The sequence below is a fragment of the Oryza glaberrima genome, chromosome 5 (genome assembly GCF_000147395.1).
Source record: "Oryza glaberrima chromosome 5, OglaRS2, whole genome shotgun sequence".
NCBI lineage: Eukaryota > Viridiplantae > Streptophyta > Magnoliopsida > Poales > Poaceae > Oryza > Oryza glaberrima.
In genome coordinates, this window is record NC_068330.1 from 9,121,838 (window position 1) to 9,137,875 (window position 16,038).

The window sequence follows — 16,038 nt, forward strand, 5'->3', positions numbered from 1 at the left end:
TCGATACCGAGTAAACGATTCCAACAATTACCCGGTATTGTTTTCTTTCTGCTTTTGCTGTTTAAAGACTGGTGCGCGTGTTTACCACTATAATTAACGCAACTGAAATTTGGGTTATTACATGATTAGCTTCTTCCTTGTACATAATTTGTCATGGAGTTTTACTCAGGTCCGCCCGCCTCAAAATCCTACCTAAGAGTGACATGCATCACTTATTCAGATCTAACCGGCGTATATATATTTATGCCACTTTATATGAAACTAAAAGAAATTAAGGTGAACTTTTATGTGGTCAGGTTTGGGTAGAGCAAGAGTAGCCATTGGCATGCATGGGAGCTCCTCTCATTTGGTCACTTCGTTTCATTCTCTCTGCATACTTGTCCATGTCAAATGGAAGTGTGTTCCTCCCCCCAAACGCAGACTCCAGCTTGTCCAAGTCAAACATATCAGCAACTATCTTGTGGCTCTCTGGATTGTTAGTATATACGAACTTCACTTTTTCTTTCAACTTTGGCTCAATGAAATAGCACACAATCTGCATGCAGTCAAATGGTAATTAAAGTTACTAGACTATAATTAAGTAGTTACTATGTTTAAGCTAAGATTGCATCCCAATTAAATAGCACACAGGAAAATGTTTGGATAACCGTACTGCTATAAGTTTCAAGTTTTGTGAGTATTATTACCTTCCAAAAGGATTCGAAAATCCTTGGTGGGTTGCTGAGGATTGCGACAGAAATCAGCCCTGGATAATGGTTTTGAATTATGTGAGTGCATTCACGAAGCAACGGCAATGGCGTATTTGTTAGCACCCAGCCTTGAAAGTCAGTTAACCAAACAGTACATTCGTCTTCCATGTTTTCTGAGTGCATGGCAAAAATCTCCAGGTTATACACTAACTGTTTTATCTGGTCCTTGGTGGATGATTTACTCTGTTGTCAGACAAGTGAAACAACATATATTGGTAGTAAATTCGAATATATAAATAATTTAGAAAATTAGTTGAAGACTCAAAGTTTCTCCCACCGTCCCATAATATAAGAGATTTTGATTGGATGTGACACATCCTAATACAATGAATCTGGACATATCTCATATCCACCGAAAATCCCTTATATTATGGGACGGATGAGTACTCTGTTATACTAATAAAAAAAATAGTTAACAGGGTACTCTGCCGGTCATTAAATGCATGATCAGTTAATGAACCTTAATTGTCGGATTCGATATGAAGACGATCCTTCCATTCTTATCAAAGTAGTCGGCTATATATGTTCTCCTAGCTTCGTGCTCCCTTCCAGGAATGTCTTCCTAGCGTTGGATCAAAATACAGATGACATTTATTCTAATCAGTTCATAACGATACACAGAATTAATAAGACAATATAAAAAAAAATCTACTGCACGTCTCGCGGTAACATACATAAAGAGACAAACATATATTGGTACTATAAAGATATTCCCTTCATGAGTTTCAAAAAAACAAAGATATTCCCTTCATGATATATGTCCTTTAATTTATAACTATTCGATGTTTAGAATAAGTTTTGATCAAACTTTTAAAAACTTTGACCATCAAATTCAAATTACATATATAGATTTATTGGAAAGTTATGCTATCATGTCGGTCTGACAAGAACACATAACCACCCTCTCACTCAGTGTCACAAAAGCTTGATCCTGGTAGTGAACATGTACTTCTCCGGCCATAAAGTAATACTATTTGACATTTGAAACAAGATCCTCCCTCCGTCCCATTTTAAGCGCAGCCATAAGTTTCCATGTCCAACTTTAATAATCCGTTTTATTTGAAAATAAATAAAAAAACATAAGTCACGCATAAAGTACTATTCATGTTTTATCATCTAATAACAATAAAAATATTAATCATAAAAATATTTAAATAAGAAGGATTATCTAAGTTGGACACGAAAAATCGTGGCTATGTTTAAAATAGGAGGGAGGGAGTAGTTGGTTATATATATAACACACTTTTTTTTGTTACTTCTCCACGAAATGATTGACTAAAAGCATTGGATATCTCTCCGAGCTGGGTATAAAATTAAGCTAATGACATCAAATGTAAACGCATTTGCTTCGAAAACTTTGACTGCTGCTTTAAGGGGGTTGCCTGCTTCGTAATCCCTAAGTCTTAAAAATCCCTAATCATATATCTTAGTACTTGTCCAAACTCATCTTTAGGATTGATGTTTTTTAGAACATAGAGAGTACGCAATGAGCGAGAACAACAAAGGACTATAGGAAGAAATGAAAATTGGAGCTAGTGGTCGTGCGCGTACCCAGCGGATTGTGTCCGGCCTGTACTGACGCCTCCACTTGACAGTCTCTTTGAGAGCCTTGGTTGCTTGCTCCGTGCTCCAGTTCCTTGCCCGGAGGAAGCGGCGGATGGTGGCGTCCGACAAGAATGACGGCATCTCTGCTGTCATCTGGCTTCCCAGGAGTTCCCGGACTTTCTTTATCTGCAGGTTTGAAATTGAACGTTTATATATTATTTTCGAAAAATTATGGTTAACTGTTCTTGTTTCAAGCCCGCTATTTGCTGTAGATATATATATATATATATATATATATATATATATATATATATATATATATATATATATATATATATATATATATATATCGAATTCCCGATGTAAGTGGCAGTTGTACCGGCCACCTTATAATTTTTACACAGTCAAACTGTATATTTGTTACATGCTGAATTCTATACGGCGCCGGTGTATCGCTAAACAGCAAGATAATGGTTTGGAGAATGGAGATATATATACGTACGGACCCTGATTATATTTGGTCAGTTTTAGTGTCGAACGTGTCTCAAAAATAGGTTGGATTTTGAACTAATTCCACTAGAGTTCGAATGGATTCCTTAGATTTTCATGACAGGTTCGATATGATCTCGGCGAACTGTTCATGAATTTCCTATAAAGATTCTGATCCAAGGGAAGGAATTGAAGAGCGTCTGTCATCTCAATCTGTCATATATAGAACGTTTTCACCACAGACGTAGCTAGTAGAACACGCAATCGTATATACTTAACCAAGTCACAGTCAGGCTAGTAGAAAACATAATTTAAGATATATAGCCGAAGGGAAGCTAGCAAAACTCGCTCGTACAATCAAAGTAGCATACCTTGTCATTCTGTTCATCAGAAGCAGTCGCTGCAGCTTTCTCCTCTGGTACCCAGCTCTTAGCCTTGAGCAGATTACTCATCTTCAGAAATTAAGCCAGTGCATGAGCAACCCAAAGTGCACGTATACTACTGGAGCTCGATCGCTAGCTCTTCCCTTAAAAACAGAGAGGTAATCCATAAAATATATAGAGAGATCAGATCGATATGGAATCGATCAACAATCAGGGGGTAGTTGTTGCTACAGATCGATACAATCGAGTTGGTTCGCTAGCTAGCTGTTGACGTAATTAATGTGCAAAAAACGACATGGACACACATGCCCTGAAATTAATCGAGGTCCTCGTCATCGCATGTACTCAGCCGGCCGGCGTCGCGACACGTTTGCATTCTTGGCGCCGTGGAGAAGGGAACAGTGCAGTCGTCGGCTATCGTCGGCCGGCGTCTCGTCGCATTCGAGTGGTGGATAGCTCCGTATAATGTGTGCTGGTGCAGTTGGCTGGTGAGCGTTTATTGAGAGAATGAGAGGGACAGATCGTGAGCAATAGGGCATATATAGAGCCCGTCATTCTCGCTGGCCGATCATCATGGGCACAACAGTACACGCCGTTCTGGAAGGATAGGTGTTTCGGAGAAATGGATTTCATCAAGGGAAGGAACGGTGCTAATTGCTAAACGACTGGATGACCATTTATCCATTGAATCTAGTCATACAAAGATTCAGTAAATGGTTTATAATAACAAGGCAGCTTTCTTCGGCTTCCAACATGTTTTAGTCGTTTGATTTTCTTTCTCCTACGTTGCTTTATGTGTAAACGATCTAGCTTGAGCTTATCTTGACGGACTTTCATAATTAGTTAGACAGTTCTTTTCCTTTTCCGATCCTATAGTTGTTTTTTAATTTATTTTCTCATACAGATATAGCTTTATGTGTACAAACAATTAATTGTGATTATCATGATTGCTAACTTTACCAGACTATAAGTTTGTTGAGCTCGTGAGTAAAACAAATAAATTTGTTTTAACACAGAACGATTATCCTGCTGATCGACAATAATAGAGGATTAGAGGTTAGCATCAAGTTAAAAAAAAGTTCTCAAAGAAACAGCGTGCCCCCACCCCCTCTCCGGGGGCCGGAGGGCAGCTCAAGGTGAAAACCCTAGCTGCCGTCCCACCTCCCTCACCACCAAGCTTCACCTCGCCGCCACTGAAGCAAGCCGGGATGGCGGCGGCGGGGAATCTTCCCTAGCAACGAGCCATGTCTCGCGTGGGAGAGGCAGGACAGCCCAGTGATTGCGCGAGCTGGAGCAGTGTGGTGGCTCGGAGCAGCACGGACAAGAGCTGATGACACGAGTCGACCGGGCAAAGACGGCCGAGCGACGACGCGAGGCAACTCGTGGTGACCGGTGTCAGCCTGATCCGGCTGATGCGGCCGACACAGAGCAGGGTAGACGAGGGGCGACGACAAGAGGTGGCTCGTGGCGACCAGGAGTCAGCCAGATTCGGTCGATGCAGCCGGATCCGACCCCTCCCAGCCTGATCTAGCACCCCGACAGCGACTACTTCGGCAACCTCATGCTCTGGGCGTTCCCACACTGCGACGCCGGCGAGATCGTCACCCGCCCAGTGCACCACGCCGCTGAGCTCATCCAACGCGCCATCGCCGGGATCGACGACACCTACTTCCGCTCATTCATCGACTTCGCCTCCTCCAGCGCCAACAAGGCAGAGGGCCCCGTCCCCATCGCCAATGCCGACGAGGTAGTGGTCTGGCCGGGATGACGCATGGGCATTTCGGTCACTTCGCGTAAAATATCGGGGCCCGTAGCACCTCGTCAGCACAGGTATGTTATTTAAGTCGCGTGGTGTCCAGTACAGGCAAATAACCACGATTATAGATTGTTTTCCCTCAAAAGTAAGTTTGCACAGTGTCGTAGGGCTAAAACCACAAAGTTGCAATGTCTAGTAGCAAAATTTGCCTTTTCAATAATACCCTAAAAATAACAAAGTTAGGAGTATAAATTGATCGAATGCACATTATAATATACTCCCTCCATCTACTTTTGATAGTCATATTTTTCCAAATCTGAAAAAAAAAATTTTGATAAGCATATTTCAATCCAACAACTTATCATCTTAATGGCTTTCTTGGATTTAATGCATGACTCTCCATTCTTCCACACAAGATTGGCTACATGGGTATCGAGAAATGTAAATATTAATGAATCGCTTGTTTACAAGGAATGACTAGTAGCATATTTAAATGGATGATAAGTAGAATCACTTATCCTTGGTCTGTGTGCCAAGATGAAATATGACTATCAAAAGTAGATGGAGCAAGTATTTAGTTATTTTTTTACTTTTTCCAAAAGCTTTTTTTCATATTTGTATATCAATACATTGGGCTATGATTTCTTTTGTCCCGGGACCACTCCCTAGATCTGCTTGTTGTTCCGGATGTAGACGCGTGGTATAGATGTTGTTTTCTTTTTCTTGCATACACCCTTCCAGAGTTATAGACTTGTATTTTTTTCTCTATTATATCAGTACGAAACTCAGCACGATCTTATGCGGGTTGTTTAAAAGAAAAGCGTCAAGTCAAGAAAACTAGCTGAGTGGCCCGTGCAATTAAGTGGCTAGCAACCCATGAAATTATCTATTTTATCACATGATTCTACATAAAATTTATTAAATAGTCTTCTCGTTGTCTTAGAACTTTCAAAACTCAAATCTTATCATCTCCAGATTTCTAGTTTTATTGCTTTATAAAAGTCACAGTTGTTGCTACTCTTACTTCTTTGTCACCCATTTATTTGTTTGTCCTATCTACACGGATTTTATTCATCCTCCTTATAACATTCAAAAACTGGATCTTTTAGTTTTTAAAGTCATTGTCTCGTTTGTTTTTGTTTTTATAATTTTTAGAAGTCCTATCAAACATCGTCACTGTACTCCTCTACTGCTCGCCTGCTGCTTCCTCTTTTACTGTGATTGTAATTTTAAAAATAAAAATAATTATCGTTTGTGTTCATTTTTTTAAAGTCTCGTCATCCGCCGTGACTATATTGCTTAACGACCTGCCTTTGTTCCCCCTCTTAATCATCATTGGGATTTCAAAATCGAATCTTATTATTTTTGAGGTTCTGTTTATAGTTTTAGATGTCTCATCAATCACCATCATCATATTCTTTACGGGCACGTTGCTTTTTCGTCATTTGTTACTGTTTTGTTCTAGACGAAATGTTGTTTCAAAATTCAATATTTTTCATAATGATTTTTTTAGTTTCGAAATTAATTAAGTTTTAAAGCTTATAAGATCCGGCCATGCAAATTTGGTGATAATGTGACTGGAGGGCAGTTGTGTTTTCTTTTCAGGTCTCAAAGGGCCTCTTCTTTTGCCGAAGTTCTTACCATTTGATTTGCTGTGGTGCCAGAACTCACCATCACATACTATAAACAATAAACAAAATATTTTATACCTACGTGAACTCTTATTTTTATTTTTCTAATTTTTGGCATTTATTTTTTTCTGAGTTTTGAATTCTATCTATACTGTTCTTCCAATAATTATTTTCTATTAAAAAATGGTTATTTCAAAATTGTATTTTACTTGAACTCTCCCTTTTATTTTCTAATTTGAGATATTATTTTATATGTTTATATAAATTATTTAAAACTATAATTAATCTCGTATTGCATTATTATATGGATACTTTTTATAATATTGTTTATTTCTAATTTCGAATTTCGAATTTATGTTATTTCTAAATTGTATTTATACATGGACTCTCTTTTTCCTTTTATCATAAACTCTCTTTTTCAGGTCCTAATTTTATAAATTATTTTATTTTATTTCAAAATTTAATTAATCTCGTGTTGGGTTGTATGTGGACTCTTCTTTTAATTTTGCTTATTTTTAATTTCTGGTTTTAATTATTTTTAAATTGTATTCCTATTGAAACTCTCTTTTTTATTTTTAATATTGGAATTTATTTTATTTTTTATTTTAAATTTTAATTAACCTTGTATTAGATTTTTATATGGACTTTTCTAATATTTCTTTTTTTTAGTTCTGTTATTTCTAAATTGTATTTCTATATGGACTCTTCTTTCTTTTTTTGTTCGATTAATGTGGAATTTTTTAGACCGTAAGAACGAATGTGGAGGTTTCTTTTTCTATTACTTTAATTATTATATAATAGATGATAGATATTACCATTAATTATCGGATGGAGCCGGACTACTAGGTGCGATTCTTTGACAACGAAGAGGAATATTGCAAGCAAATAAATTTATGACTATATGGGATGAGATAGTGACAAGAAGCATCAGTACTAAAGACCAACTGTAACCATGTAGGAGTATTAGCATTTGGCACTTAATGACTTTTAAGGCATCTGTTTCGGGAGTCGGGACCCCGGCCAATATCCATCCGAGATGCCAGCCTTTAGACGCAGAACTACACTGCTCCGTCCTACTGTAAAAATGAGAGAGAGAGAAAATTACCCAAAGCACCTCCTATTAAATAGTAGTCTCTCCGTCCCACAATATAAGGGATTTTCAGTTTTTACTTACAACGTTTGACCACTCGTCTTATTCAAATTATTTTTGCAAATATAAAAAATAAAAAGTTGTGCTTAAAGTACTGTAGGTAATAAAGTAAGTCACAAATTAAATAATTAATAATTTCAAAAAATTTTGAATAAGACGAGTGGTCAAACGTTGGAAGCAAAAAAACATAAATCCCTTATATTATAGGACGGAGGGAGTAGTAAGAGATGGTAGGAAGAAGTGGGAATGAGATCCTCTGCATTGAACAGTATAAAGGATCTACAGTATTTTACATTGGCTCATATTTTGAGCCATTGGATCCTCATCGGATGGTAGGATCAGCTGCTACACTACCGAACTACAGTAAAAAAACATTCAGCAGTAAAATGGGTTACTGTTAGAACACTGTAGCTAGCACAGGACACATATAACGGTTTAAACAGTGTTCTCCATATTTACTGCCGAGGACCTACGTCCGTATGAGGTAGGAGGATAATTAGCTAGAGGCAAGAAGAAGATAACTTTGAATAGAATGTGATCGATGTGATAAGTAGTATGGTAATATTATATTTATTTTAGAAAAGTAAATTAGATTTATAATTGTACTTATAGAGGAACGGAGGGAGAGACTCCCTTCGTCACAAGAGTGTAATTCTACCATAAGTTTTCATAACTACAAAAGCATTTGTGCATGCGGTCAAAATATATTTTCACATGCATTTGGACCAAACATCTGCGAAAATAGGAATTTTCCATCCAGGTGACACACCGACATGTGAAAATCAGTTTTCCTCATGTGGGTATTTATGTCGTCCGCATGCTGGATCCCGCACCCGCTGGTTACCCGAGCTCGCGGCCGCCTGGATCGGCCAGCCCATGCCCTCCGGGCAACGGAGAGAGGGAGGAGAGGCGACGGGATCAGCGCTGCCCAAGCTCACCGTAGCCGCTGCTCCTACCATTGCCATCGCCCGCCGGTGGTAGATCCGCCTAACCAGATAAGTGGGGTGATAATTCTGCAACCACCATTAAATCTAATTGTCATTGTCATTAAGGTGAGTCAGTGTAGGTGCTTTCAAGACTCATGTTGCTGTTGATCTGTGTCAATAGTTGGATTGTGCCACATTGAACAACAACAAAATTGAGTTTCGTGAACATAAATGGTAAAACAGCCCAAAAAATGGATAACAGCTTTATCAAATTCTATGGGAATATAATACTGACCAAGTGTAAATCTCACTCCAATGCCACAAACGGTTACATTTCTACAAAAATTTGATTGTTTTATACTCACTATGTGTATTCCGATTTCTTATTGCAAGCTATCATTGTCAGGCAATAACAAGCAGCCAAACTCATAAGAAACCATCTGGAAAATCTTCGTATACAGTAAGCAATGTCAGAACTTTTTTTCCAAATGGTAAATTTCAAAAACATGGTCCGCCCTTGAAAAAAAATCAGAAACATGGTTGTCCAAGGAAATAAAATTCAGGTAGTGCAATTCAGCTTAACTGCCATTTATAATGGCCATGATGAAAGGATAATTCATCAGCTGCAAAGATTGTATCAATTTACACACTTCATGGCCACACTGTTCTTCATCGTGAGATTATACACTGTTCATCGTTTGAGAGATGAGATACATAACTGGATGAAATTGACATAAGAGAAGGTTTTCATGACTCACCTTGGAGAGAGCGGAGAGCAGGTCAATCATGATGGAGAGTGGCAGTGATGGGGAAGGTAGAATTTTGCTTTGGAATAAATTTATCTACCTTAATGAAATGAAACCAAATCAGCGAGAGAGTTTAAAAAATAAATTGTATATATCAGCAATAACCATATTTCTCTTCAGTTGTATATATCAACGTCAGGTCCTGCAATTTAGTAGCAATTGACTATTGATCCTAGAAAGCAATGTCAGAACTTTTTTCCAGATGGTCAATTTCAGAAACATGGTCCCCCTTCAAAAAATTTCTTTGTTCAGAGATCATAGTACAAAAGTTGAGTGCCTGTAGTTAATTGGACAGAAATGGTCCATCTACAATGAAAATGCAGAACAAGGGATAAATGGTAGGCAATAGTGTTATATTGACCATATGCATTTAAGATATTTTGTCACAACCTGACCATGTAAGTGAGGTGATAATTCTGCAACCACCATATAATAAATCGAATTGTCATTTTCATTAAGGTGAGTCAGTGTAGGCAGCGCCGCATGCAGTTTTTCTCCATCACCAATGAATTGCCTGCCCATGTCAATTCTAGGTGCTGCTTGAACTCTGAAAGCAGAGATGGAAATTTTACCCCTTTTTAACTCTGAATGCAGTAGTGGTAATTTACTTCTTTTTCTAATATCAAGAATAAACAATAATTGAGGCCTACTTTAAATTTTAGTTATAAATTTGGAAAGAAGCTTGCTTGAAAGTCGATTTATTCAGGTATTTTGCAATTGTAAGCAACAGTTGTACTCATGACAAAAGACCAAGGTGAAATAGCATAAAGCATGTACATCAGAATCCGGAATAACTTAGTTTAGGTGAAGGATTTAGTGTGTACTGCATGGTCAGGTGAGAGAACCACCTCTCGATATACCAATTTCCTGAAAGTAACAGTGTCTTGATCCATACTATATTACTATGTCGATCAGTTAAGGAAGCTAACTGGAGTTCAGTGTTTGTGTCAATGTTGAATGTGACCAGCTGAACATGGACTGATATAGATTAACTACAAATAAATTAGCATCGATCAGAGCTTTTCACCAACACAAACAGGAAAGATAGCATTGCCCAAGTGAGAATTCCAGGACCCATTTAGTGGTATTTATATCTGAACCGACAGTTCTTAGCACTGTATTCGGATTGGAGCTTAGTTTTAAGAGAAATTCCATCTATACCACAAGGATTTTACCAGTACCAAATAATACCACAAGATTCTTTCATCTCCACTCAATAACACAGTGCAACAATGTTTCTTTCCAAAATACCACAGATTTCAGACGTTACCCAATCTCATATAAACTGATTTGTCTCCGTTACCTGTGTTCGAAAAGAGTACCGAGGTACCCTGTGTGAACAAGATTGTGAAAAGAGTACTGAGGTACCTGTGTGAACAAGATTAGGAGTTCTCCAATCCCATCGTGGCCTGCAGCAGCTGCATGATGCAAAAGCTGCCTTTGGTGATTAGCTGGTGGATCTCACCATCCAGGACCTTGCTCAGGCATGTGAACTGATGAAGCAGTCCGTGGGTGTCTCACAACTTGGCCTCCATGCCGCTCGGACACCACGGTGCCTGTCCTTCTCGAAGCAACGCCGCCGCTTTGTTTGCCCTGCCTGAAAGCAAGGGCACGACGATGGGTTAGAAAATCGGAGAAAACGGAAACACCAGCAACGGAGCGGAAAAGCGCCTCCGTACAGGGGATGGGGCCGAATCGCCGGAGCCGGAGTGCCTGAGCTGTGGGGTCTCCTGCCCGGAAACAACGCCAAGGCGGCAAAGGAGAAAAGTGCCTCCACGCGGGCCGGACCAGCGGCGGTCTCCTTCCTCCGATGCAATGGCGGCGGAGCAGAGATTGCCAGCCCTAAGAGAACGGGAGATGTGAGGGACAATTTTGGTCAAGGCGTCGGCGGAGGCGGCGGGAAGCGGCGGGCGTGTAGGAGGCGGCGGCCTAGAGCGGCGGCGGCGATGCGGCCCGCTTCCCTCGGCAACGACGACGACGGCTCTGGCGGGAGGCGGCGGCCACAGGCGATCCGAGGTGGCGGCGGGGTAGGGGAGTCGTGAGCGCAGCCGCGCGAGTGGAGTGGCGGCGGTGGGCCCGCACGAGAGGCGCGGTGGCGGCGGCGGGCTGAAGCATGAGGGAATTTTTTTTCTTTTTCGCTGTGAACAATCGCTATTTTTTAATCGCCGCTTTTCTCGAGGTGGGATTGAGAAGCGCTAATCGCAGAGTTGGCCCTGACTTATAAGCCAAAAAAAATCTAAGCCTAAACAAACAAGCAGCTTTTTCGTTTAGTTTTTTTAAGCCATAATCCACTCTTACGCTATTAAGTCAAAAGTTAAGTTGGAGAAGTTTTTTTTCTTATATGAGATAGATGTATGACTCCAATACTAAACTTAGGACATTAAATTTACTGGCTTATAAATCATATAAGCCAATAAACTGACTTAAAAGTCTAAGCCAATAAGTCTAAACCTAAACAAAGAGGGCTCGGCGCTAATTGCAATCGTGGTGTTAATTCCTACTAATTAGGCTCTCTTTGTTTAGGCTTATAAGCCAACTTATAAGTCGAAAAGTCTAAGCCAAAACAAACAAGCAGCTTTTTATTTGGCTTTTTTTAAGCCATAAGCCACTCTAACACTATTAAGCCAAAAGCTAGGTTGGAGAAGCTTTTTTTGGCTTATATGAGATAGATGTATGACTCCACCACTAAATTTAGAACATTAAATCCACTGGCTTATAAATCATATAAGCCAATAAGCTGACTTAAAAGTCTAGGCCAATAAACCTAAGCCTAAATAAAGAGGGCCAACAACTCGTGCTTTTTATATTAGTCTAGATGTAGCCGGAATTTCCTAATAACTTACACGATAATAATAGACAGGTGTAAATTACACACTAATTAGGTAACGGGATACTAATTCTATAGGTTTGCTACTGTCTACTGGCGTTCATATATAGCTTTAGATCGATCGGATCGGGGACGTTCGCGACAGGCGAATGCTCGTGAACTAGACTCACCCAAAAGAAAATAGCGGATCCAGTTCTCCTTCCCGATTGGCCGATTCCCGGCGCCCACGGGTCCCACACAGCACACGCGATCGAATTGAGGAAGTCACACGCGACCTCATCTGATTTCTGATTTTCTGTTTCTGATCACGCGATCACAGAGCCGCGCCGCCGCCGGCCCACGTGCGACCAGCGACCCGACTCCCCCACGCCCACGCCGCCGCGCGCGAGTCCGCCACACTGGCAGTCGCTGCTGTGCTGCAGCCTGGAGCGTGTGCCGCCGCCGCAAGGAGCCGTAGTCGAGTTGATCAGCAGCCCGCACCAACAAATTTAGGTTTTCTACCTGCGTACCTTTATCAATTTTCAGTTTTAAAATCTTCAATTTTTGTGCTTTTGCGATATTAAATTGTAGTACTATACTATATAAATTGTTGATCGTTGAAGTATGAAGAAAGATGGAGATATTGCTTCTTTTTTCGAAAACACGCAGCAAAGAAGAATGTTTCTAAATTGCCTTTTTTCCCTATATGTTTTAAGATGTTTTATTAATACATCATGCTAAATTTTTGGTGATTTAGCCTATTCTATTATCTATACTTGCATTGTATATATTAGTACCGTTAGGTTTATTGTGTTTGAAAAAAAAAAAGGTCGGACCATCTATATCCTAAATCCTAGATCCGCCAGTGCATGTATTGGGCACTATGGCCCTGTTTAGATCCCCTGATAAAATATTACACCCTATCACATCGAACATTTAAACACATGCATGGAATATTAAATATAGGTTAAAAAATAATTAATTACACACGTCTAAATTGTGAGACGAATTTAAGCCTAATTAGTTCATGATTTGACAAAGTGATGCTACAGTAAATATTTGCTAATGATGGATGGAAAAAGTACGTTTTACCCCCCCGAACTATTGTGACAGTACGAATTACCCCCCGAACCACAAAACCGGATATATTACACCTCGAACTATTGATACCGGCTGAATTACCCCCCCCCCCCGACTCAATACTGAGCGGTTTTGCTCCTACGGGGCATACACGTGGCGTCGACGTGGAAATCCAATCAGAAAAAAAAACACACACACACAAGGGCCCACCTGTCATTACCTATCTTCAGTCTTCCCCCTCCCCCTTCTCTCTCTCAGGCGTGCGTCAACGGGCAGTGCGCGACGGCAGCGGCACGCGGACGGGCGGCGAGCGCGGCGACGAGCGCGGCAGGGAGTGGTGGGGCCGGGGCAGGCGGCGGGCGGGTCAGGGGCGCGGCGGACGTGGTGGAGAGGCGGCCAGTGGCCGGCGGGCTTGACGGCGCCCGTGCCCTCTTGTCGCGGCGGTAGCGGCGCACGGAAGGGCGGCGAGCTGGGCCGCGGGTGTGGCGGGGAGTGGTAGGGCCGGGGCAGGCGGCGGGCGTGGTGGAGAGGCGGCCGGTGGCCGGCGGGCGTGACGGCGCCCGTGCCCCCCTGTCACGGCGGCAGCGTCGCGCGAACGGGCGCCGAGTGCGGCGGTGGGCGCGGCGAGGAGTGGTGGGGCCGGGGCAGGCGACGGGCGTGGTGGAGAGGCGGCCGCCCGTGCCCCCCAGTCACGGCGGCAGCGGCGCGCGGACGGGCGCCGAGCGCGGCAGCGGGCGCGGCGGGAGTGGTGGTGCCGGGGCAGGCGGCAGGCGTGGCGGGGGCGCGGCGGGCGTGGTGGAGAGGCGGCCGGTGGCCGGTGGTCCTGACGGCGCCCGTGCCCCCCTGTCGCAACGGAGGGCGGCGAAGTGGCGAGGGCGACGAAGTGTCCTCCTCTCATACCTCTCTCTCGGGCCGTCGGGAGGTCGGCGTGCACGCCCGAGCATGCCGTCGTCATCTTCAATGTCCTCGGGACCTCGGCGCCCGCGCCTGTCTCGCCCTCCCCACCGCGCCCACCAGAGCTCGACGCGGCAGGAGGAAGGGACAGTGGAGGGGAGCCTGGGCTCATCGTACTCCGGCGGGAGCGGCTCAAACGACGACGGCGGCGGCTGGGGGATGACTCCGACGACTCTTCCGGCCTCCACGCTCCCTCGCCGGTCTCCTCCCTCCTCAGCCCGCTCCCTGGCCTCCTCACCTCCTTCCTCTCTGCTCGCCCCGCTATTGCCGGCATGCTTCGGCCGCCGCTGCTCCGCCCGCGCTGCCACCGCTGCTTCGCCCCGCCGCTCTGCCGCCGGCGCGCGAGCCGCAGCCGCTGGCATCTAACGGGAGAGAGAGAGGGTGAGAGGGAAAGAGAGAGAGAGAGAGAATATTATGTCATGACAGGTGGGCCCTATCCTTTATTTAATAAAAAACTTGCTGACTGGACTGCCACGTAGACTAAAACCGCTTACAAAACTGCTCGGGGGGGTTTTTCATCCGGTATCGATAGTTGAGGGTGAAAAATGACTGGTTTTCAGGTTTAGGGGGGTAATTCATACTCACCCAATACTTCAGGGGGGTAATTCGTACTTTTTCCATGATGGATTAATTAGGCTTAATAAATTCGTCTCGCAGTTTACAGGCGGAATCTATAATTTGTTTTATTATTAGTCTACGTTTAATACTTCAAATGTGTGTCCGCATATTTGATGTGACACGCCAAAACTTTATACCCCCTATAATTCACGTAATCGCTGGGGGATAGTGTCAGGAGGGGGAAGTACAGATATCATATTCTTATCAAGATAACTGTAAGCCCTAACCGCTAAGAATCCTAATGATTTCTACTTTGTTTACGCTAGTGACTGGGGGTTTCGGGGAAAAAAAGGGGGATTTTGAGTAGGCTATGCGAAGGGAAGGGAAAGGGAGTCGTGGGCTGAGCCAGAGGTCACTTTACAGCCTATGTCCTGCTGTGGACATCCTATCGTGAAGATGGTCGGAGCAGCGTGGCTCTGCGTAATCCCGGGTACGCCCGAGGGCTCGGGCCTCGGGCGAGACAGAGAAAGGCGCCCACCTTGGGCGCTCCGGTGCCGTCGTCGGGTGAGTCGGGGCTCGGGCAAAACGGAGCGAGACCCAGCGCACCCGAGGGGCTCCCAGGGCTCGGGCGAGATGGAGATAGACCCAGTGCGCCCGAGGGGCTCCCGAGGCTCGGGCGAGGCAAAGCGAGACCTAGTGCGCACGAGGGGAAGCCGCCGCCGCCGCTCAAGGCCGCCAACACCATCGGATCTTCCCGGGGGAAGCCGACGCCGTCGCTCGCGGTGAGGGAAGGCCGCCGCCTCCGCTCGCATGTTGCCGCCGCCTTCGGTCGGAGCCGACGCCGTCGCTCGCGGTGGGGGAAGGCCACCGCCTCCGCTCGCGCGCGGCCGTCACCGCTCGCGCGCTGCCGTCACCGTCGCACATGGAATGGGAGGGTGCCGCCTGCTCGTTGCCGGAGAGAGGATCGGAAGAGAGAACTGCAGAATCTCAGGGTTAGTGTTAGGGCTTCCCCGTCTGGATTTACAACGGATCGGACGGCTCAGATCGCCTCCGTGTCGGGTCGTCTCCATTGCCAGGCTGCGCACACTTAATGGGCCGAGGGCAGGCCAGCTGGTCCAACACAACGCAATAAGAGGATGAGTTGGGGCAGTCAAATTAGACTTTTTTTGCAGGCTGAGATAGTAAGGAATAAGTTCACTTTAGGT

The 16,038-nt window shown here is 43.7% G+C and overlaps 1 protein-coding gene and 1 long non-coding RNA gene across 4 annotated transcripts; both read right to left on the bottom strand.

The window, feature by feature from the left end:
- Positions 1–69: 69 nt before the first annotated feature.
- On the bottom strand, positions 70–3,399 carry LOC127773937 (uncharacterized). Its single transcript, XM_052300182.1, has 5 exons — positions 3,155–3,399; positions 2,301–2,480; positions 1,210–1,311; positions 687–932; positions 70–535 (listed from the first exon to the last, which is right to left on the bottom strand). The coding sequence occupies exons 1-5, from the start codon at positions 3,233–3,235 to the stop codon at positions 293–295; spliced, it is 852 nt and encodes a 283-aa protein (XP_052156142.1). The 5' UTR covers positions 3,236–3,399; the 3' UTR covers positions 70–292.
- A 4,637-nt stretch (positions 3,400–8,036) lies between these two features.
- Positions 8,037–11,669, bottom strand: LOC127773939 (uncharacterized). 3 transcript variants are annotated; one of them, XR_008017689.1, is made up of 4 exons: positions 11,115–11,669; positions 9,826–11,032; positions 9,388–9,741; positions 8,037–8,716 (listed from the first exon to the last, which is right to left on the bottom strand). It is a non-coding gene; the product is annotated as an uncharacterized LOC127773939 (long non-coding RNA). The 3 variants fall into 3 exon arrangements; XR_008017688.1 differs by having other exon boundaries at positions 8,038–8,716; positions 9,388–9,982; positions 10,804–11,032; positions 11,115–11,630; XR_008017687.1 differs by having other exon boundaries at positions 9,388–11,032; positions 11,115–11,667.
- Between the last annotated feature and the right edge of the window lie 4,369 nt (positions 11,670–16,038).

What these genes read in the sequence shown, in the direction of transcription:
- LOC127773937 (XM_052300182.1), bottom strand. Translation starts at nt 3,235, where the DNA reads ATGAGTAATCTGCTCAAGGCTAAGAGCTGGGTACCAGAGGAGAAAGCT. An exon ending in CTGATGAACAGAATGACAAG is followed by an intron (nt 2,481 to 3,154) that starts GTATGCTACTTT and finishes TCAAACCTGCAG; the next exon opens with ATAAAGAAAGTCCGGGAACT. An exon ending in TATCGAATCCGACAATTAAG is followed by an intron (nt 933 to 1,209) that starts GTTCATTAACTG and finishes GTCTGACAACAG; the next exon opens with AGTAAATCATCCACCAAGGA.